At 50.1% G+C, this 21,295-nt stretch overlaps 2 protein-coding genes across 17 annotated transcripts in view, besides 1 other annotated feature; both read left to right on the top strand.

Annotated features, from left to right (window-relative positions):
• The window catches only part of Tpcn2 (two pore segment channel 2), a 102,379-nt gene that overhangs the window by 72,376 nt on the left and 8,708 nt on the right, over nucleotides 1-21,295 (top strand). For all 16 annotated transcript variants that reach the window (XR_870039.3, XR_870040.3, NR_132643.1 and 13 more), the window contains one exon: nucleotides 14,853-14,940. The gene's annotated coding sequence lies outside the window, so the exon portion shown is untranslated. The remainder of the gene's footprint in view (nucleotides 1-14,852; nucleotides 14,941-21,295) is intronic.
• Nucleotides 3,517-5,813, top strand: Smim38 (small integral membrane protein 38). The gene is made up of 3 exons (NM_001369202.1): nucleotides 3,517-3,610; nucleotides 4,631-4,707; nucleotides 5,055-5,813. Exon 3 carries the CDS (start codon nucleotides 5,628-5,630, stop codon nucleotides 5,781-5,783), a length of 156 nt encoding a protein of 51 aa, NP_001356131.1. The 5' UTR covers nucleotides 3,517-3,610; nucleotides 4,631-4,707; nucleotides 5,055-5,627; the 3' UTR covers nucleotides 5,784-5,813.
• Nucleotides 3,940-6,759: an enhancer, noted in NCBI's record as "VISTA enhancer mm1497". NCBI's record gives its function as "enhancer in: neural tube[5/6] | hindbrain (rhombencephalon)[5/6] | midbrain (mesencephalon)[6/6] | forebrain[6/6] | limb[4/6] | heart[4/6]" and the evidence as "EXISTENCE:transgenic organism evidence [ECO:0001131][PMID:17130149]".

Genomic DNA, 21,295 nt, shown 5'->3' with positions numbered 1-21,295 from the left:
TGGTGCAGGAAGAAAGATTTATTTTTGCCTGTCTGGGGGTCTCAAGCATAGAGGAGCAATCTGCTTTGAAAAGCATGTCCTGTTGATTTCAGGGGCACTTTTTTCTCTTTCTTTCTTCCTTTCTTTCTTTCTTTCTTTCTTTCTTTCTTTCTTTCTTTCTTTCTTTCTTTCTTTCTTTCTTTCTTTCTTTCTTTCTTTCTTTCTTTCTTCCTTCCTTCCTTCCTTCCTTCCTTCCTTTCTTTCTTTCTTTCTTTCTCTCTTTCTCTCTCTCTCTCTCTCCCTCTCTCTCTCTTTCTCTCTTTCTCTCTTTCTCTCTCTCTCTCTCTCTCCCTCTCTCTTTCTCTCTTTCTCTCTTTCTCTCTCTCTCTCTCTCCCTCTCTCTCTCTCTCTCTTTCCCAAGTCAGGGTCTCATGTAGCCCAGGCTGCCAATTTCCTAGGTAATACAGGCTGGCATTGAGCTTCTGATTCTCCTGCCTCAGTTTCCCTGTTGCTGACATTATAAGGTGCCCACTGCTACCATGGCTGCCCCACCTCTATTTTCATGTGCGTGTATGCGGTGTGTGTGTGAGTGTGTGTAGGCTTGCATGTGTGGTACATGTATGTGCATGTATGTTGAGAAGTATTCTCTGGCCCTCTTCCATCTTAGTCAATGAGACAGGAAAGTCTTTCAGGCAAACTGAGATTGACAATAGGGGGGTGTTGCAGACAGACCACCACACCCACCTACACTGTGTCTCCTGCTTGTGAGGCAAGTGCCTTAGCCACTCTGCCACATTCCTTTGGGTTTTTGATACTGATTTCTGTTTGATACTGTAGCTCAGATTGGCCTTGAACTTATGACCTGCTCTACCTCCCTAGTTCTTGTTTTATGGGCATGAACATGCACTAGCAGGCCCCACTGTGGCTAGAGTTTGGGGTTAGGGTTCTAAGGGAAGACGTAGGCTGGCCACGGAGTTTTCATTGATTGGGAGGGTTTCTCGCTGCCTAGGCTCCACCTTGGAAACAGTTTACAGTTTCCTCTTTTGTAATCCACACACTTCTGCAAGGCTCTCTCCGTCTCTTCCCACTCTTGCTCTCTTGCCCTCATTCAGCTTGAGTGTCTGGTCTTGGCAAAAAAGGTAAAAGTAATGATTTTGGAGACAGGAGCTAGAAAAGATGCTAGAACAAAAATACAGAATTTCATAGATCAGACGAAACAACAAAGAGATAACAGTAAAATTTAGAAACAGATTCTAAAAGATATTTACTAAAATTAGTAAATCAAAATAAGGTAGATGCTACAATATCAAAATTACAACATAAAGAAAAATTAAAATTGTGGAAGCTAGGCCTAGAACAGAAGATATGGAAATTTATAGAGCGGAATGAACAATATAGAGAGAAATTTAAGACTTGGCAACACAGGTTAGAGGAAACACTAGAACTAAAGGCACAGAAATTTATAGGTCATGATAAGCAACAGAGAGAGGAAAATAAAGTTTGAAGACAGGAGCTGGAGAAGATGCTAGAATAAAGGATTCAAGAGCTCACAGGTCAGACTGAGAGCCAGGGAGAAAATAATGAGGATTGGAAGCAAGGCTTGGAGGAGAATCTTTTAAAATCAATCAATCAATCAATCAATCAATCAATCAATCAATCAAAATAAAATAAATATCACAATATCAGAATTACAATATAGAAAAAAATTAAAATGTGGAAGCAGAACCTTGAAGAGAGGATACAGGAACTCATGGAATAGGATAAAAGACAAAAGAAGAGATAGCCACGATAGAACAAACCACATGGCCAAAAACCCCCACAAATAACAAGAAGTCTTATAACTAGGGAATAAGTTAGTATAGTGTTAGATCTGCTCAATCTAGTCTTAAAACATATAAGTTGCATAGTTTTTATATGGGCTTATTGGGGTTGGAAGTTCCAGCAACAACAGGTTGGGAAGATGGCTCAGCCATGAAATGCTTTGGCTGCTCTCTCAGAGGACCCAGATTCCAGTCCCAACACCCACATGATGGCTCACAACTGTCTATGACTCCAGTTTCAGGGGAATTAATGTCCTCTTGGGTACTGTGGGCACTGCACACACATAGTGCACAGACATACATGCAGGCAAAAACACCCATAAATATAGTTTAAAACAAATGTTGAGAAGAAATGCCAGTAACAGTAGTTACTGACACTGGCTGGGAAGGCCTACTCTTAGCCCAGCTCAAGGCAGCACAGTTTGGCAGAATCAGGTCTAATGCAATGTGGGTTTCCTTTAACCTGCCCTGGAGGCCTCGGACCACATGAAACCAGGGGACATGTGAGAGTCATGATATAGACATGGGAGACTTCAGAGGCTGTAGGGGCCAGGATATAAAGGAAGTGAGCACTGGGCTGGGGAGACAGTTTGGTTGATTGGTTGGTTGGTAAAGAGCTGGCAACACAAGAGTAAGGACTCAAGTTTTATCCTTAGAACCTGTGCAAAAAAGCCAAGTATAGTGACACACTCTTATGATCCCAGCTCTGGGGACATGGAGTCAGAAAGATCACAAGCTCACTGCCACAGTTGGCAGGAGCTGGAACCCCCTCTGCTTTTCACACCAGCCTTCCACTGGCCTCACTAGTGACTGGACTTATACCTGGCAAATATCAGGGAACAGTGAGCAAGGACCTGTCCCTGTCACTTCAATGCTTGAACATGTAGGTGTAGGAAGTCACTGTGGATTCTTCAAGCCTTGAAGATAGCCAGAGTCCCCTGATCTGTTCTCTGTGACAAGGGACAAGAGCCTTCATGACTGAACTCTGAATACCATAGCAAACACTACTTATCTCTGGGTCTTTCATGTTGCTTTGAGCTGTGTCCAATAGCAGGTGATTCTGGATGTGGTGGTCCAAGAGGTCGGTGAGAAATCTAGGAAACAGGAAGGTGGGGATGGAGGAAGCCATAAAAAGAGGGTTGACTTTTGGCCTTCTCCACCCAATTTGGGGATGTCTGGTGGCTGTGTACCCTTGAGTTAGTCCAGGGGACCAAGAGCCCATCTATTGTATGGTCAAGGTTTGGTAAAAATTTGCCCAGGGGACAGTTCCTGTGGTCCCAATACCGAGGCTGGCGAGACCCTAGTGGACCAGGAAGAGCACAGACCATGCTCATCATCAGTTGTGGGTGACTCAGAGAGTCCCTTTTACCACAGTGGAGAGCACCCTGGTGTCCTCCAGGCAGAGAAGCTGTGTCTTTACTGTCTCCATCTGTGTCTTGCTTCTTCCTATGCTTTCTCCATCCTCCCTGACTTCATCCTCCAGCATCCCACTGACCTCCTCTGCTAGGAGCAGCTAGGAGGGCCAACACTTGCTTCCCTGAAGGACACACGGCAGACTTTATGCTTGCTGACTCCCAGAGGCATATGAGCAGGAAGGGTCAGGCCTCCTTGACCCCAGAGTCTCCTGTGTCTTGATGCCATGTGACCTGGGACAATATTGACTTTCCCTATCTGATGGTGTGCTTGATAAACACAGAGCTTTGTTCAAGGCCACCTTGGCTCCACCAGTAATAGGCCCGAGCTGGTGGCCATGCTCAAGTCAGACAGCTTCGGCTTCCAAGAAAGCCTCACCCGGAGATGTGGCCTCTCAGGTGAGTGAAATGCTGGCTAAGGTAAGCCCTTGGCTTCTTCCCTTCCCAAGAGCATGGTGGCATCCATTGGGGGACTCTCACCCCAGATTCACTTGGGTTCCTTTGGTAAGTGAGCAAAGCCTTCTGTCTGAGACATTCCAGAAACCCCTGAGGAGGAAATGTTTGGTGTAATTTCTGGTTAGGCCTGGCTCCTAATTTCTAGATCCTCACTTACATTTGGAGCGTTAGAAAAGCAAACCCAGGAATGTTTCAAGAATGTTGTCCTGAGTGCTGGACTGGGTGGCCTGGCACTGCAGAGTGGGAGACAACCTCGGTCAGTCCCAGGGATGTACCAACTGCAGCGTGAGAGGCGGAGGGTGGACACAGGGAACTTACATACCTCTGGCACACTTGGCGTTAGTGTTGTGGAATCCTCAAATTGGCACCATTCTCAAAATCTCCACTTCCCATTCTATGATGTGCTGCCTGCCAGTCCTTTGTGTTTGTCGTTATTTGAAATCTTCTAGAAAGGCTATACAGGGTGAATACTCTTAATGCCATGAAGGAAAGAGTTCAGAAATAGAGAGAGGCGACCAGTGATAGGCTACAATTCTCCACGTGGAAGGCCCCCTTGCATGTCTCATGGCTTGTTGGACTGCTTCCGGGTGAGACAACTTGGGCTGAAAGTCCAGGAAGGACCCTGTGGCCAAGTATTCTTACTTCTCCCAGTGCCCCTGGCTGCAGGTGAGGTCCTGCTTAGTGGGACACAGGGTTGGCATTAGAAGTAGGGGAGAGCAAGCCAGTTTTTTCTTCATCTAAGGAGACCTCAGCTGTGAGGGGCCAGACTGGGGACAGGGTCCGGGCCAGAGTAGCTCACACAGGGGGACAGAGTCCTCACATGCGTGTGGTCACACGTGTATGTATGAGCACATGTAACTGGCAGACAGATGCTGTTTTTCTGGAAAATTCTGGAGGTGTGTCCTCAGAGCGGCTGCTCTAAGGGTGCTGGGCCTATTTAAGTATTCTCTCTTTGTCTTTCAGAGCAGGGGGCTCTGACCTCATTTCCCAGAGAGGAACCTGAGGTCTAAGGAAGTGAGCATCTTCCTCACCGACACTCAGTGAGTCCCAGGCTAATCAGCCAACAGCCCTGCGTGGGAAGCTGGAAGTGGGTTATAGGGGTTCCTTCCCATAAACCTCCTATGGAGCTGGGGTAGGTGGTGCTCAGCCCATCTCTAGAGGTTGCCCTCCCGGGGTTGTGAGAGGGAGATTAAACCCACTCCTCCAGGTTCCAGACCCTTTCTGGGGCGGTCTGTGTTGACTACCCCCATGCTACTACAGGCTGGGGCAGCCTTAGGGACTCAGCGCACAGCCTGTGTGCTAATTGAGCCATGTCTGGGGTCGCCTCTGGGCTCCAGCCGACTGTTCCCCCCCTCTCTGTGCCTCTCTCCTCTTTTCAATCGCACAGTCTCCCTGCCGCCCTCCCTGCTGGGCCGGGCCTCCCTGCAAGCCTCGTGGCCCCTGCTCGGTGCGGGCCTGCTGCTGCTGCTGTACAGCCCGCCCAGCCTCGGACCGTGCTGGCCTCCAGAAGTGATAGCTAATTGGGGAGAGAAAGGGCTCGATTGTCTGCGGCAGCCGGAAAGGCCTGGAGGAGGCGGCCGCTTCGCCCTGCAGCTGCCGCCGGGAGATGTTTGGGGATTACGTCAGCCTGGCAGGCAGGGGCCGCGGGGACAGCACGGGAGGCGGGCTCCCGCAGGCCTCCCGCGGCCAGGGCCTCTGGACAATGCTGCCATTGTCGGTGCACGGAGTGCTTAGCTCCCCATGAATGGTACACGGGCCTCTTGACCAAGGAGGCCGCCTATAGCCCCAACTGTCCTCCTCACAGGCGGGGAGGCCCAGTGCGGTGGGAAGGACTGGCTGTGGACTGCACGGATCTGTCCTTCAGAAGGGGCCACCGGCAGGCAGGCAGGCAGGGCTGAGATCAGGCTCCAGCGAGGCTGCTGCTACTGCTATACCCTGCATGGTGGCCTCCCTCCTCAGTATGGCCTCCTGGCTGGGGGACACTGCTGGCTCTGACCCACTCATGGTGCTCCTGGTTGTCATTCTCCTGGTACGCTTCATACTGTGGTCCTGTCTGGGGACCTATATGGACTATAGGCTGGCCCGGCCTCATCCTGGCAAACCCAAGGAAGAGTAAGCCAAGGGGCACAATAAAGACCCAATCTAGAAGGTTGTGTGCTGTGGCTCTATCATCCTTCTGTGGGTTGGCAGGAGGTAGTGGGACACCCACCTGTCATCAGTCAAGTGCCACAGACACCCTCCTGCAGCACACTGTTACTCTCCCTTGCCACAACCCTCCACACCTGCCCCCTAGATCCCCTAGGTTGGGCTAACCTCCCTAGCCTTCACCAGCCAGGCAGGTGCATGATCCTCATGTCCTATCCAGTGTGCTGAAACCAGAGAGCAGTAGAAGAGACAAGATTCCGAGAATCCCAGCAAGCACCTGCTCAGACTAGTTGGGACTATCCCTACACGGGAGTGTTTGCACACCCACAGGCTGTCAAAGCGACCATTGTTACCAGGTTCTAGACCCCCATGACAGTGTGTGCCCTAGGAAATATCTGGCTCTCCCCTATCTCTAATTCTTTGTAAGAGGCTGGGGTTGTAAGGTGAGGCCACAAGGACAGCCATGATCATTGCTCCCAAGGCAAGTGCTGTCATGGATCTCCAATGTCCTAACCGGTCACTGGACACAGACAGCTGCCTCAGTTTCCCTGAGAAGACCTTAGGGTAGGTCTCTAGATGGTCTCATGAGCTGGAGTTCAAGCCCAGTTCTTTGGCTCTGAGATCTCTCTGCCTATCGGAGCCTCAGTTTCCTGCCTTGTTGTCATGAGATGAACCTATGCGATTGGTGATATGGCTTTAAAGATTTTGTTTTGAAGACTCACCTGGGGGCTGGTGAGATGGCTCAGTGGGTTAGAGCACCCGACTGCTCTTCCAGAGGTCTGGAGTTCAAATCCTAGCAACCACATGGTGGCTCACAACCATCTGTAACAATATCTGACGCCCTCTTCTGGGGTATCTGAAGACAGCTACAGTGTACTTACATATAATAAATAAATAAATCTTTTAAAAAAAAAAGACTCACCTGGGCACTCCAGGTGGCATTGGATGGAAGGAGAGTTCACAGTTCACACGCTCACGTGTGAATATGTGCATCCTCTGTACGTGAGAGATCCAGCGCTGTTGAGAAGACCTCAGGAGATGGGGTTCTGCCAACTTTGTGTGACTCTCCAGTACTGTGGCTGTAGTCAGTAGACCTGTTTTCCCCTTGAACCAAATCGTGTAGCAAGACGTTGGTGGGCATTTGAGGCTGCAGTGCAGAAGTTCTGGGACTTGGCATGGACTCGATTCTGCTTTGCCCTTTTTGGCACATGGTTTAGGGCTTCGTGGCTGCCAGAAGGCTGCAGCCACTTCAGGGTCTTTACATGGCTTCCATGTCCAGAGACAGTCAATAGAGATGGAAAGTGGTCCCTAAGGAACCCCAAGTTTTGCATCTCATAATCCAGAATAAGGTCACAGTGTCTTAGCCCCCTTACTGTTGCTGTGGTAAATGCTGGGGCAAAAGTAAGTCATGGGCTCAGCTCACAGTTCCAGGTCAGTCTGTGAAGGCTGAGAAGCCTCTGGGAGGAGTGTGAGGCACCCACTCCCAGTGTGCCTGAAGTTGGAGGAGAATGAACAGCATATGGCCTCCCCCTCCCCATACCCTGCCACTGACCTGGGCCACTCTGTCCTGTTCTGGCCTTTTGGGGACTGGTTTGGGTACTTCAGTGTCTCTGTGGCCCCCTGGGCACACTGGTTTTATCTTTATCTGAACCATAGGATGGTAGACATGTCAAACTTTGGCACCTTCCTGGGCTTGCCTTGATTCTTTGGGGGCTCCTCAAAAATGTCTCAGTGATCTGCTGATGAATCGTGGGTGGATACTTTCCATCCCAGCATTGGGAGGGAGAAGCAGGAAGATCAGAAGTTCAAGGTCATCCTCAGCTACTTAGTGAGTTCGGGCTAGCTTGGGCTATATGAGACCTTGTTTCAAAACAAACAAACAAACAAACAAAACCAGACCCTCCACCCCAAACAAAAGTCCCAGCACAAAAGTTTCCAGATGAGACAGATATGCCCTTGTCAAAGACATTCGTGAGACTGCCCCTCTGCTCATGGCTGGCAGTCCTTGACACAGGCACACAGAGGGCAGTGAATGGCTGAAAATGGCAGCAGCAGGTCTGTGAGGGGGTTTTGTTGCGGGATGTATAGTATTCCTCTGAATCCGTATGCTGGAATCTTCATCCCTAGTGTGCTCAGCACCTGAATGTGGAGGCAGGCTCTTGTATGAGATGATGAAGGTAAATGAGGTCACATGGCATGGTCCCTAACCCTGAAGTCACATGACGTGGTCCCTAACCCCGAGAGACTGGTGTCCTCAGAGAAAAAAAGAGACTAGCACATAGCCTGTGTGTGTCCAGAGGGCGAGCATGTGAGGAGGCAGGGATGACATGCTGTCTACTAGCCAAGGAGAGAGGGCTCAGGAGAATCGAGCTGGGACACTTCCACCTTGGTCTCCAGCATGTGAGGTAATAGAGCCTGTAGTGTAAGCCTCTTCTTATCTGAGGTGCTCTGAGCTGACTAACACATAAACCGACAGACAGAATCACCAACACAACAAGGCATCACCGCATGCTCCCAGCCCAGGAGTCTTCACAGCTGTGATGTGGGCTCAGCACAGCACTGGCCTACAGGTGGATTGGGTCTGGGAGTCACAGACAGTCGGAAGAAAGTTCTGGAAATGAAGAGTAGCCTGACCACTATAAAACTGTAGCTATAGACCACTAAAAAACTGTGACCAGTACAAATGTTGATGCATGGTGATTGTGACCTCAAAGGCTGGGTGCCTTAGACTCTGTCACAGCACCTCAGAAATGGCTTCATGTGGGTTCTGCAGGAAAATGGTGGTGTTTGGGGCACATTGAAATAAAATGTTAAAGTCCATTTTTCTGCTTCTTTTAGTGAGTTTCCATGGGATTACTAGAAACATTAGCAGGGCGTGCACAATTTAAGTATTTGTTTACAATGGGCAGTTGCATTTGGAGAATCATCTATGGCAGCTATACCATAGTTGTTTCTATTTTGAATGAGAGAGAGAGAGAGAGAGAGAGAGAGAGAGAGAGAGAGAGAGAGAGAGAGAGAGAGAAGAAGAAGAAGAAGAAGAAGAAGAAGAAGAAGAAGAAGAAGAAGAAGAAGAAGAAGAAGAAGAAGAAGAAGAAGAAGAAGAGGAGGAGAAGTGGAGTAGGGGGCAAGGCACTGCTGATTGGGGTCATCCCATTAAGACAGCCTGCTGGAGCTCCCCACAGAGAGTCACAGCACAGTCCTCAGGTGAGAGACTTCCAGTAAAAGGACAAACAGCAACAGATAGAGACGAGGTCATTGTCTTATTTAGGGTTCTATTGTGAAGAGACACCATGACCAAGGCAACTCAAATAAAGGCAGAAAGTTAGGGCTGGCTGCAGTTTCAGAGGTCTGTCCATTAGCATCATGGCAGGAAGCATGGCAGCATACAGACAGACATGATGCTGGAAAAGGAGCTGAGAGTTCTACATCTTGATCCACAGGCAGCAGAAGGAGACTGTGTGCCATTGCGGGAAGTGGGTGCAGCTGAATGGGCCAAGATGGCGCTCTGGTAATTGAATCACACATTACTGCCTTGCCCAAGCATGCTCAGTATTGAAAAAGCATGTGTGTTCCTCGTGATCCGGACCTGTCAGCCTATCTGTGACCGACCTGAGCTCGTGCCTGGAGCGTGTGTGATTCTGATTGGATGAGGTGGTGTGGAGTGAGATGAGGTCAGTCGGGGCAAGTATAGGAGGGTTGTTGTTGTTGCCCTTGCCGAAGTGGAGAGGTTGTTGTAAGTAAAGCTACAAGAAGGACAGAGGAAGAAGAAGCTGCTGGGAAAGAGAGCTGTAGGGGAAAAAGCCACAAGTAAAGAAGTTGCTGCGTGAATCTGCCTTGGTGTCCGTGTCGTTCTTGTCTGCGGCATGCCATACTTGAGCACATGCCCATAGCTTGGGCATATGAGACCTCAAAGCCCACCCCCCATAGTGACATACTTTCTCCAACAAGGCCACACCTCCTCACAGTGGCCAAGCATTCAAACCACGATCACCAAATTGGACTCTTACATCATCCAGCAGAAATGGACTAGAGAAGTTGAGGCATCAGCCGGAGTTCATGATGGAGCTTTCTCTCCATGGCTGGACTTCTGGCCTCTCCCTTCTCCTGCAGGGCTTTTATATTGCAGGATAAGGATCAGTAACCTCTGCTGGGAATGGTCCTTTGGGTTCTTTGGTGTTTGTGTCCCTCCCTATCACAGAGTTGGGGGAGCAGCCATCTTGAGATCTTGGAGGGCACTTTGAGACAAACATGGGTCTGAAATGGGGGAACTTTTCAATGAGCTTAAACAACTCGTGGCAATTTACTAATATACTGTACACTACAGACCATCACAGTGTGGTGATAGTGGTAGGAGCTGGTGCCCAGTGTGTCATAGGAACACAAAGAGGAGGCTCCTGGGTGACAGTGTGCCTCACGCTGCACATCAGAACACATGGGAGGCAGCCAATGCAGTTTGTGAAGGGGAAGTCATAGCCTTCTAAGCCTATGCTTGCATAAAGAAGGAATGAAGAATCAGGGTCACGGTACCTGGTTGTAATACTAGCACTCAGGAGCACAGGCAGTAGAATTAATGTGAATTTGAGGCCAGTCTGATTTACATAGTGAGTTCCAAGCAGGGCTACATAGTAAGACCCTGCCTCAAAAATAAAAATAAATAATACATTAAAAAATGGTTGAGCTGGGCATAGTAACATATTCCTTTAATTCTAGCACTTGAGAGAATAAGGCAAGCAAATCTCTGTGAGTTCAAGGCTAGCCTAATCTTCATATAGAAGGTCCCTGTCTTAAAAATGATTGAATCAACAATCCAAATACCAGATTTAAAATATTTTAGTTAGGGGTTGTACTGGCTGATTTTGTGTGTCAACTTGACACAAGCTAGAGTTATCACAGAGAAAGGAGCCTCCCTTAAGGAAATGCCTCCATGAGATCCAGCTGTAAGGCATTTTCTCAGTTAGTGATCAAGAGGGGAGGACCCAGTCCACTGTGGGTGGTGCCATCCCTGGGCTGGTTGTCTTGGGTTCTATAAGAAAGCAAGCTGAGCAAGCCAGGGGAAACAAGCCAGTAAGCAGCATTCTTCCATGGCTTTTGCATCCACTCCTGCCTCCAAGTTCCTACCCTGTGTGAGTTCCTGTCCTGACTTCCTTTGGTGATGAACAGCAGTGTGGAAGTGTAAGTTGAATAAACCCTTTCCTCCCCAACTTGCATCTTGGTCATGATGTTTTGTTCAGGAATAGAAACCCTGACTAAGATAGGGGTGGTGCTGTGCACTTTTAATCCTAAAATTTGGGAGACAGAGACAGGTCGCTCTCTATTAGTTTGAGGCCAGCTTGGGCTACATAATGAGGTTCAGGCCAGCAAGGGCTATATAGTGAAAAATCTCTGTCAAAACAAATAATACAAAAAACATTAAAAAAAAACCATTGATTTATGACTGTGTGTTTGTGTGTCTCAGAGGACAACTGTGGGAGTCAGGTCTCTACTTTCATGTGGGTCCTGGGACTTGAACTCAGGTTGTAAAGTTTGGCTGCAAGCACACTTATTTTGAGTCATCTCACTAATCCCAAATTGCTGGCTTTTTAAAGGAGAAAAATAAAGCAGAAAACATGCCACAAAGCAAACCCTCAAATCTTCTGGAGTCAGAGAAAAGGGCAGGAGAGCCAGATTCAGCTCTCTCCTTAACTCATGGCTGCAGCAAAATATGACAAGAGCGACTTAGGAAAAGAAGGGAGGAAGGGAGGAGGGAGGATGGGAAGGAGGGAAGAAGGGAGGGAAGGAGAGGAAAGGGGGAGAGAGAGAGGGAGAGAGGGAGGGAGAGAGGGAAGGAGGGAGGGACGGAGGAAAGAAGGAAGGATTAATTTTCTCCTAGTTGGAGGGTACTTTCCACCAGGGCAGGGAAGGTGTGGCAGCTGCTCAAACTGTGACTGAAGAGAGGAATGTGTAGCCCGCATGAATGTTGGCACTGTCTTCAGCTCCCTTTCTTTTAATAAAGTCCAGGAGCCAGCCATATGGCACATTCCTTTAATCCCAGCACTTGGGAGGCAGAGGCAGTCAACTTTATAGTTGACTGGATGACTTTTCTTGGAAAATGGAATACAAGCAAACAAACATGACTTCAAATGACAATAACAGATTTTAGTTAAACAGACAGACCCATCTAAATAGAGACAAACCATATGCACAGCATCCTAGTCTCCCTTCAGTGATTATAATGGAACACCCAAGGCCGGGGACTTTATGAAGGAAAGAGGTCTATTTTGTGAACAACTACAGAGGTTCCAGAGCACAGCACAGACATCTGCTTGGCTTTAATGACACTGTCATAAAGGATGACTGAAATGTCTGGAGTGTACAAGTGGGGAGATCCCATAGTACGTGGAAGCGGACCAGAGGGCAGGGGTCAGCCTTGTTCTTTGTTAACAATTTCCCTTGGGAACTAACTGGGCTCCTTTGGGAAACTTAATCTCATTGGAGGAGGGACTCCCAATGACCTAATACCTTCTCATTAGGCCACTCCGCTTTTTTTGTTTGTTTGTTTGTTTGTTTTCAAGACAGGGTTTCTCTGTATAACCCTAGCTGTCCTGGAACTCACTTTGTAGACCAGGCTGGCCTCAAACTCAGAAATCCGCCTGCCTCTGCCTCTTGAGTGTTGGGATTAAAGGCATGCGCCACCACGCCTGGCTAGGCCTCTCCTCTTAAAGGTCCCACAATGTGGCAACCTTTTCACACTGGGGACCAAGAACATGAACCTTTAGGGGGCACACTTCAGCTGTCTCAAACTATAGCTAGAGGAGGCAGCATCAAAGACCCTATTTGTTACATTTATTTATTTGTGTGTGTGTGTGTGTGTGTGTGTGTGTGTGTGTGTGTGTGTGTGTGTGTGTGTCAGAGAACAACTTGCTGGAGTTGATTCTCTCCTTCTACTTCATAGGTCCTAGGGATTGAACTCAGGTCTTCAGGCTTGGTGGCAGGTGCCTTTGCCTAATGAACCCTCTTTCTGGCCCAATACTGTATAAGAGTCACACAGAGCAAGGGAAGAAAAGCAGGAGCCTTTGGAGCTGCAGCAGCCACTGTGGGCATACAGGCAGGGGGTGCTGGTTTTCCTCTGTTCTGTTTCAAGTACCACCACCAATGACAGTGTGGACAGTACAGATCTCAGCACTGGTAGGAAGTCACAGCCTGAAATCTCAGCCCAGTTTGGGCCCCAGACTTCAGGCATCTTCCTTGCTTGGCCTCCAGTGCTGGTCCTGGGAATGAGTCACAGGTTCTAAAAATAAAGTGGAGGGAGCTTTGAAACTGTGTGCTTCCTTTTTAAGCCAGCTGTGCTTGCCTAGGGATCCCCCCGACTGCTGGGTGCGGGTGTCAGGAAAGGCTTGGGGGCCTCTGCCTGCCAGCAGCTGATGGGGGCTCTTTCTCCATTAGCAAGCAACAACATGTGCTGGCCCCTGTGCAGACTCAGCCCTGCGCACTGGGAAGCTGGGATAGTCCCTGCCCACAGTGGCTCCATACTGTACCGAATGGAGAACTCCATGTGGGGAAACAGCTACCATATGGGAGGAGAGTCTTGGGCTGTACACAACAGCAGGGTGCCAGGGAAGCACACCCACAGAGGGAGGGAGAGGGAGGACTACAGTTCTGAGAGGCAGATGGGTGAGGGACTGATGCCCCGGGTCAAATATGCAGGGTAAGCAAAGCCTGAAAACCAGAGGACTAGATCAAGAAGTGACCCTCAGCAGGGAATCTTAGATAACTCACCACCACCACCACGACAAAGATCACCTGGGCAGAGTCCTGGCCATCCTGTGGCTTTGACTCTCCAAAGCTGAGGCTCAGAAACACAGCCAACCAGCTTCCCAGGGAATTCATCTGTTTCCCAGAGCTTGGGCATGCTGATCTTAACACTGCATGCATGGAGGAGAGGTGAGAGATATACAATACCAAGGCGGGTTGGATCCAAACTGTGAGGGATTTGATGGTTGCCTAGGAGTTTGAACAGTAGTGCACACGCAGGCAGGAGAGAGCTATCAGGGACTTAGAGGCTGGGGAGCAGGAGACAAGTGCCTTAGGTCTGGATTGAGAATTAGTACTGGGAGCCATGAGGGTGATTGGCTGATGAGGGGGCTGGACTACTGCAGTGGTGTGAGAAAGGGTTAGGGGGTCCGACAGAGTTGCAGGGAGAGTATTTGACTAGGTGTCCCTTAGATTCAGGAGGGAACCCTGAAATAATTACAGGAGACACATGTAGAGTGTAAGAGAATAGAGGGGAGGGAGGGAGGGAGGGAGGAGGAAGAAGAAGATGGAGGAAAGAAGATAAGACGAGGAGGGAGAGGAGCAGGAGAAGAAGGAAGATGGATGGAAGCTAGCTGGCAGGAGGAAGGAGATAAGTAGCTAAATGTGCAGGACCTGTGTGGAGTCAGCTGGCTCCATGGAGGAGGCTGCAGTCTGCAGGGTGGCCTCACAGCCTCCACTTTCCATCTAAAGCCATCTGCCAGGGAAATTGCTTCTGTGGAGCTCTGGATGCTGTTCAGTGCTCCAGCTGATGAGCGAGGCCCACACACATGGGGGAGGACTCTCTACTCAAAGTCTCCAAGTATGAGTATGAATCATATCCCAGAACTCCTGTGGCTCTGGCAGGTTGACACATGAAACTCAGCAGCGTGGGGGCAGCCTTGTTCTTGTCTTTGCAGCACATTTATATGGGCATGGATTTTCCGGGAGGGGCCTGTAGATGCACATCTTGGTTATGATGGAGGGTGGGTGGATCCATGGCCTGTCTCTGCTGCATGATCTCCAAGGTTATTGTGAATCTCAGGGGATTTGAGATCCTCCAGAGACATGGCTCATGCCGAGGTTGTGCTGTGTGTTGTATTTTATTCATTTTGAGATAGGGTCTCACTATGTAGCCCCGTCTGAACTTGTACTTCATGTATAGACTAGGTTAGCCTTGAACTCACAAGACTCTGTTGGCTTCTGCCTCCCAAGTGGTGGAATTAAAGGTGTGTGCCACCAGGCCTGGGCCTTATTTTTACTTTCCTTCCAGTGTGTGCCTGCCTGTGTGTGAGAAGTGCATCCACATGATTTCTGGTGTCTACGGAGCTGGAGTTACAGACAGCGGCAAGCTGCCCCATGTGAGTACTGGGAACTGAACTCTGGTCCTCTGTGAGAGCATCAAGAGTTCCAACCCCTGAGCCATCCCTCCAGCCCTGTGGACCTTTTAGGATGTCTTGCTTTCCTGAGCCCAGTGGCTGCAAAGCAGCCTCACTGTCACTTCCCCCACCAGCAGGGGGTCGCTCTAGAGAATCCGCTTGCCTGGCTGTATTTCCCTTGCTCCTGTGTTCCTGGGCTTGAGGATGCTCGCTTTGCCACATGCTCCTACCAGCCTTCCAAATAGGTTTGACTGAGTAGGGAAAGTCTCAAGACATAAGGGCTTCCCGTCTCTAGACCAGTGGGCTGAGTTGCCATTCATAAGCTGTGACTTACCCCTCAGAGGCCAACCATCTTTAGTTCTGTCTCATGGCGATCTGCCTAGCACTAGACTCTGGATCATCAATGGCAAGGGGTCTGTGGACAGTCACCTTGAGGCTTGGCAGGTCATGGCAAGAGCTAGATACAGACAGGATTTTCACCCCTGAGGACAGTCCCAGAGCAAAAGCTGACAGCTACCTGGATGGGCCAGAACCTTTTGAAAACCACAATGTTCAGGGCAGCATCCCTTTGCTGACTGCCCAATTGTTCTTCAGCAATTGGTCCTTCCCTTGAGCTCAGAGACAGCCCAGAGCTGGCTGCAGTCCTCAATGACTAGTAGGTACCAGGCTGCAGGTGACCTGGCAGTGAAGGTTCTTGTCCTCCTTTTAACACTAGGCCAGTATTTTCAGAGCACTGGGAGGCCAAAAGGACACAGAGGGTTAAAAAAGCTGTGGGGACACAGCAGGGGCCAGCAGGTTTGCACTGTGATCTGAGCCTGGCCTCAGAACTACAGAGAGTTTCTGGTGTTGGCAGGACTTTTCTGGTGAAGTTGGGGTGTGGGGCTCACACCTGAAGAGTGAGCCCCTGATGAGCAGGAACGGGGGATGCTCCCCTCAGGTGGAGGCAGCTGGAAGGGGGAGTGCTCCCTGTGGGCAGGAGCAGCTGGAGGAGGGGGGGTGTTCCAACTAGGCAAAGGCAGCTAGAAGGAGAAGTGTTCCTCATGGGCAGAGGCAGCTGGAGAGAGAAGACCTAGAATGTGGTCAGCATAAAGATCATGACAAGCCAAGCAAGGTCTGGCTGTCCTCAGCTCGTCAGAAGGAGGGCTGAGTCACGCACTGTCACCTGCATCACTAGCTTCCTATTGAGTATGCTGCTACACTCCCAGGGTCTTCTGCAGCTCTGTGCCCAGCTCATCCATCTTGGTATTGTCCACCCCCCTCCCCCATGGGTAGAGCTGGTGCTGCCGTAGCTGCCATGTGAAGAATGGCTACAGTGTGGGCTTGAGTCATGCATTGGAAGGGGTCCCATTCTGCTCTTACTCTTGCCTCGGGTCAGGAGCCAATCCTTCCATGGATGGTCAAAGGCACAGTGCCACTGTTTGCTTTCTAAAAATGATTTTATTTTTAAAGTGTGTGTGCATAGAGGAGAGGGGGATGCCTGTGAGCATAGGTGCCTTAGAGGCTAGAGTGTCAGGCAGCTCAGGCTGGCTTCAAACTCACCATAAAGCCTAAAATGACTTCTCTTGCCTGTGCCTTCAAATGTCAGGATTACAGACACAGAACTACCATACCTGGTGTGTGCTGGGCTGGGAATGGGACCCAGAGCTTCAGCCTTGCTAGACAGTCACTGTGCCAAGCCACACCCCAGCCCCTCCTCCAGATGTTTCTTTTTCCTGAAAAGCCTCTGGTCTCACAGCTGGTTTTCTGTTTGTTGTTTTAGTCTTTGCCTCTGGATGCTTTTTAGAAGCTGCTTTTTAAGGAGGGGCCTTGGCTGTCAGCTCCTGACAGCCTGGCACCTGTCAAATGATTGTGTCAGGAATCATAGAATGTTCAGGATGATTCTGGGGTTTCCTTGGTCTTCTCTCAGTGGGCTGGATCAGAGCTCAGAGGAGGGCCCTCAAGAGCGGTAGAGGGAAGGTCTGGCTGCTGCTTGCCACATTTCTGGCAAGGTCCCTGGCCCTCTGCCATCATTCTCCAGTACAGAAGCCTTCTGTGATGCCTTTCCTACATACCCTCCCCCACTTCCTAGTTCCTACCATGTGAGCCACTGAGGTGTTGGTGTTGGTGTTTGCATGGTCTCCTTGCCCTCTTCCCACCCTATCTGCAGAGGGTGGGCATCACAGTCGCCCTTCCATCACCTTGCCTGAGGTCGCAAAGGAGGACCATGAGTCATTGTCACTCCTTCCATCCTTCCTTCAATCCGTCTGTCTGTCCGTCTGTCTGACCACAAGCCTATCTTGCCTTTCCCCAGTTCTTGCTACCAGCTTGTTTCACCACTGCCATGCCCCCCACCTCCCACTCCACCCCCATGACCCACTCCCCCACCCAAACCCTGCCAGCAGTATTATCACAGCAGAAGCATTAGCTGTGAGTTTGTCCTGATACTACCCCTGTGAGACAGAAAGGTTAAAGCTCATGTGAGAAGGCAACATCACCTACCAGCTGGAGCCGTGGACAGAGCTCAGCTGCAACCTCTTCCGGGCTCAGCCTCCTGTTCTAGCCCTGTGGGTTCTCTCAGCTACTCCCTGCACTCCCCTCTGCAGTGGTCTCCTCCTACCCTCCCACGTTGCCTGTCCTTTACTGTCTAGTAGTCAGCGTTGATCACAGGATCTTTTTCCAAGGAGCTAGGAGTGAGTTGGTCAGGCTGACTAGGGTAAGTGACCCTCTATAGGCTCCACAGCCCTGAGCCAAGTCCCATTCTGTTGTGACATTGCTTGCCTGAGCTTTGAACTATAAACTACCTGTGAATCACTGAGAGTTCTTACTAATAGTTAGAATCCACGACATGCCTAGATACCTGTTGAAAAGAGGAGGGAGGGGGAGGGAAGGAGAAGAGGGAAGGAGGGAGGGGAAAGGAAGGAAGGACGGAAGGAGGGACGGAAGGAGGGAAGGAAGGAAGGAAGGAAGGAAGGAAGGAAGGAAGGAAGGAAGGAAGGAAGGAAGGAAGGAAGGGCTGGGGAGGTGGCCCAGCTGTAAAAGTGCTGCATGAGGACCGGTGCTGGATCTCCAACCTTCATGTAAAAAGCTCTCTCAGTGCTAGGGAGGAGAGACAGGTGGATTCCTGGGACTCAATGGCAAGGCAGCCTCTCCAAATCAGTGAGCCTCAAGGTCAATAAACTCCTCAATAGATAAGGCAGAGGGCCTTCGAGATGCTCAGCAGGTAAAGGGGCTTGCCAACCAAGCCTAATGACCTGAGTTCCTTACCCAGGAGCCACAGTAGGAGGAAAGAAGTGACTCCCAAAAGTTGTCTTCTGACCCCCACTCCCATCTCTCTCTCTCTCTCTCTCTCTCTCTCTCTCTCTCTCTCTCTCACACACACACACACACACACACACACACACACACACACACACCAGTAATAAAGACAATACACGTAAGGAAAAATAGGAGGTGACTGAAGACAGATGATGTCCTCTAGCCTCCACAGGCACCTGTGCACACCAGCACACGCATGCTGTCTGCACATGTGTAGGCATACACGAAAGAAGCAAAAAAGGAGGGAAAGGGGAAGGGAAAGGAAAGAGGGGTGGAGGACAGCCGACCAGGGGGAGGTGCTGCAGCCCAGGAGCAGAGGCACATCCCTGCTGCCACCTGTGCAGCTAGACATCTGAGCCCGTGGGAGCCATGCCTGGCATGCCGGGCGCAAACAGAGCTGCCCTCTTTGGCTGTAACTCCTTATTCCAACTCCAGCCTTTCCCTCCAGTGGAAACCCAAGACTAGCTGAGACAAGAGGTGGCAGATGTCTATGAAAGGGATGTCTGCCTTGGCAGATAAGAGCTTATAGACAATGGGCCTGCCTCTGTGGGAACTCTCTCCTACCAGGCAGAGCAGGACCTAGCCTGACCCTCACTCTGGCTCTGCTACTAGGTGCCATGTTGATGGGTGGCATTTCTGTGGGCTGAGGACCACCAGTAGCAGCCCACTTTCTGTTGACCCCAGCACAGGGCCGACCTTGCACGGCTGTATGCTAGTCCCCAGAGTGAGACAGAGACATTGAGGTGACAAGGTAGCATCACTTGTACCTTCCTCATGTCTCCTGGTGACAGCAGCTCTAGGCCTGGCTGTAGTCATGCTTTGAGCATATGTTCATAGGAAGAGAGGCGAGCACTGAAGAGTATGTATCCCTGAGGTACCTGGGGCACCATGCTACACCCGCATGCACTCCACTCCTTAGAAACAGACTCTATGAGGTGCCATGTGTGTGAGGAGCCATGTGCTCTGCCAGACCATCGAAAATACCAAGCTTCTGGTGAGGGTGGCCTGTCTTACACCAAGGGTTGCTGAGTCCTCCTTACTTCAGTTAATGTCTGAGGACACTAGGGTCCCTGGCTAGGCTCCAGGACACCTGGTGTCTAGGATCTAGCTTCCCCCCTTTATGTTTTGACCCCCAGAAGCTGGAAGCTCAGATGTCAGAGACCAGCAGTCTCTGACTTGCTGTCTTTCCCAGGAGCCCTAGTGCTGCTCTGCAGGTTCCCACAAGGTCTTGGCCCCAGATGGGAGGGAGAGGAAGTTCCTCACCAGTAAAGAGGGCTTCTTGGCTGTTCTCTCTAGATAGTGCTGCCCATACTAGGGACAGACCTTCTCCACACAACCACTAGTTCATATGCCAGCCTCCCCAGAGTCATCCTCAGGGACAAACCAGAAGCCACATTGAGTTACTAGCTCCCATGGTGCACCTCTGTCCAGTCAAGCTGACCCTAGTGGGATGAGGAGGGGAGGTCTGCTTAGGGGATGATGTCTCCACCATGGCCAAGTTTGAACCTCGGCTGAGATTGTGGCTGGGTCAGCATAGGAGGTCCATTCACATCCCTACTCTAGAGTCTCCTTGCATTTAGAGGAGACGATAGAGTCCCTGAGACCTGTTGGAAGCCATCAGACTTCTGTCTCCTCAAGAAACACCACACAGATGTGTGATTGTCACGTGTCCTTTGAAGATGCTCCTCTGCTCTCTGAAGCTCACCAGTGAGAGATGAGAGCTTTCCATGTTGGGGTGAATCAAAAGACTTGTGGTTAGCTTGAATGGAGCACATTCCCATAGCCCAGACTGCGAGCTCTGGACCTGGTCCCCAGAACAAGATCCCACAGGCCGTATCCAGGTGAATGAACAGATGGGGTGCATGAATAAGCATCGGGGAGAACTCTTCTCTGCACTGAGAGAGCAGTGGATGATTGAGTTAGAAGTCACATTCGTAGCCAGTAGAGTAATGAGTGATTCAGGCAAGAATCATAGCCACGGAGGGTTATGAACTCTGCTGGGAAAGTGTAAGAAGTCTTATATACTCGGGGTGTGTGTGTGTGTTGTCTGGATATATGTACATTGTGTGTGGTGTGTGCATAAAGAGGCCGGAAGTCATTCGAGGGTGTGTTTGTCTACTGCTCTCCACCTTGTTTATGACAGGGTCTCTCACTGAGCCTGGAGCTCACTGTTCTGGCAATGCTGGCCGGTCAGTGAGTCTCTGGAATCCACCTGCCTCTGTCCCCCAGTACTGGGCTGCAGGTACATACTGTCCTGCCTGGCTTTGGTGTGGGTCCTGAGGATTTGCACTCAGGTCCTTATCCTTGTGCAGCAATTCCTCCAGCTCCAAGATGGTCTGGAGTCTTTAAATGCTCTCCCACATCTTCCTGGTTGAGTTAGCACATCCCAAGGGAAGACTGATGACTTCACAGGTGGAGCACTCTCCAGCCTAGTGACTCCACAGGGGGAACACTCCCCAGCCTGGCAACTTCACAGTGGGAAATCCTCCCCAGGCCCTAGTGACTCTACAGAGGGAACACTCCCTAGTCTAGTGATCTAAGTTAGTATCACTAGAAGTAGAACTAGCTAATGCCACATGCTCCTGCTGGGAGTGGGGACTGTCACTTCTGAGTGATGTCTTTGTCAAAAACATCTTGTGTGGGTGGACACAAATTGAGGAACCACTCATTGCACAAGCATGAGGATGTGAGTTCAGATCCTCAGGACCCACACAAAAGCCAGGCATGACAGTATGTTCCTGCAGCCCAGCACTCAGGGACAGAGGCAGGTGAATCCCTGGAGACTCAGTGACTGGCCAGCATAGCCAAACACTGCACATTCCTCTTTTAAATGTTGACCTCATGAGAACAAGACAGGAGTCATTAGGAAACTGAGATAGGATCAGTGGTTGATTTTATTTTGAAATCAAAGGCTGTGAAGAACAGCATGGGGACCGTAAGAATAATCTGAGTGAGCACACTCCTTTGGATTCAAATATTAAGAGCAAACTTTCTGAGTCTAGTAAATACCCTTGCCCTCAGGAAGATACATGCTGGATTTGGT

Source organism: Mus musculus, chromosome 7 (genome assembly GCF_000001635.26).
Source record: "Mus musculus strain C57BL/6J chromosome 7, GRCm38.p6 C57BL/6J".
Taxonomy (NCBI): domain Eukaryota; kingdom Metazoa; phylum Chordata; class Mammalia; order Rodentia; family Muridae; genus Mus; species Mus musculus.
Note: the sequence above shows the minus strand (reverse complement) of the source record. Positions and strands in the feature narration are given on the sequence as shown.

Bases quoted from the DNA above. Each gene is read 5' to 3' on its own strand.
- Smim38 (NM_001369202.1), top strand. From the start codon at position 5,628: ATGGCCTCCTGGCTGGGGGACACTGCTGGCTCTGACCCACTCATGGTG.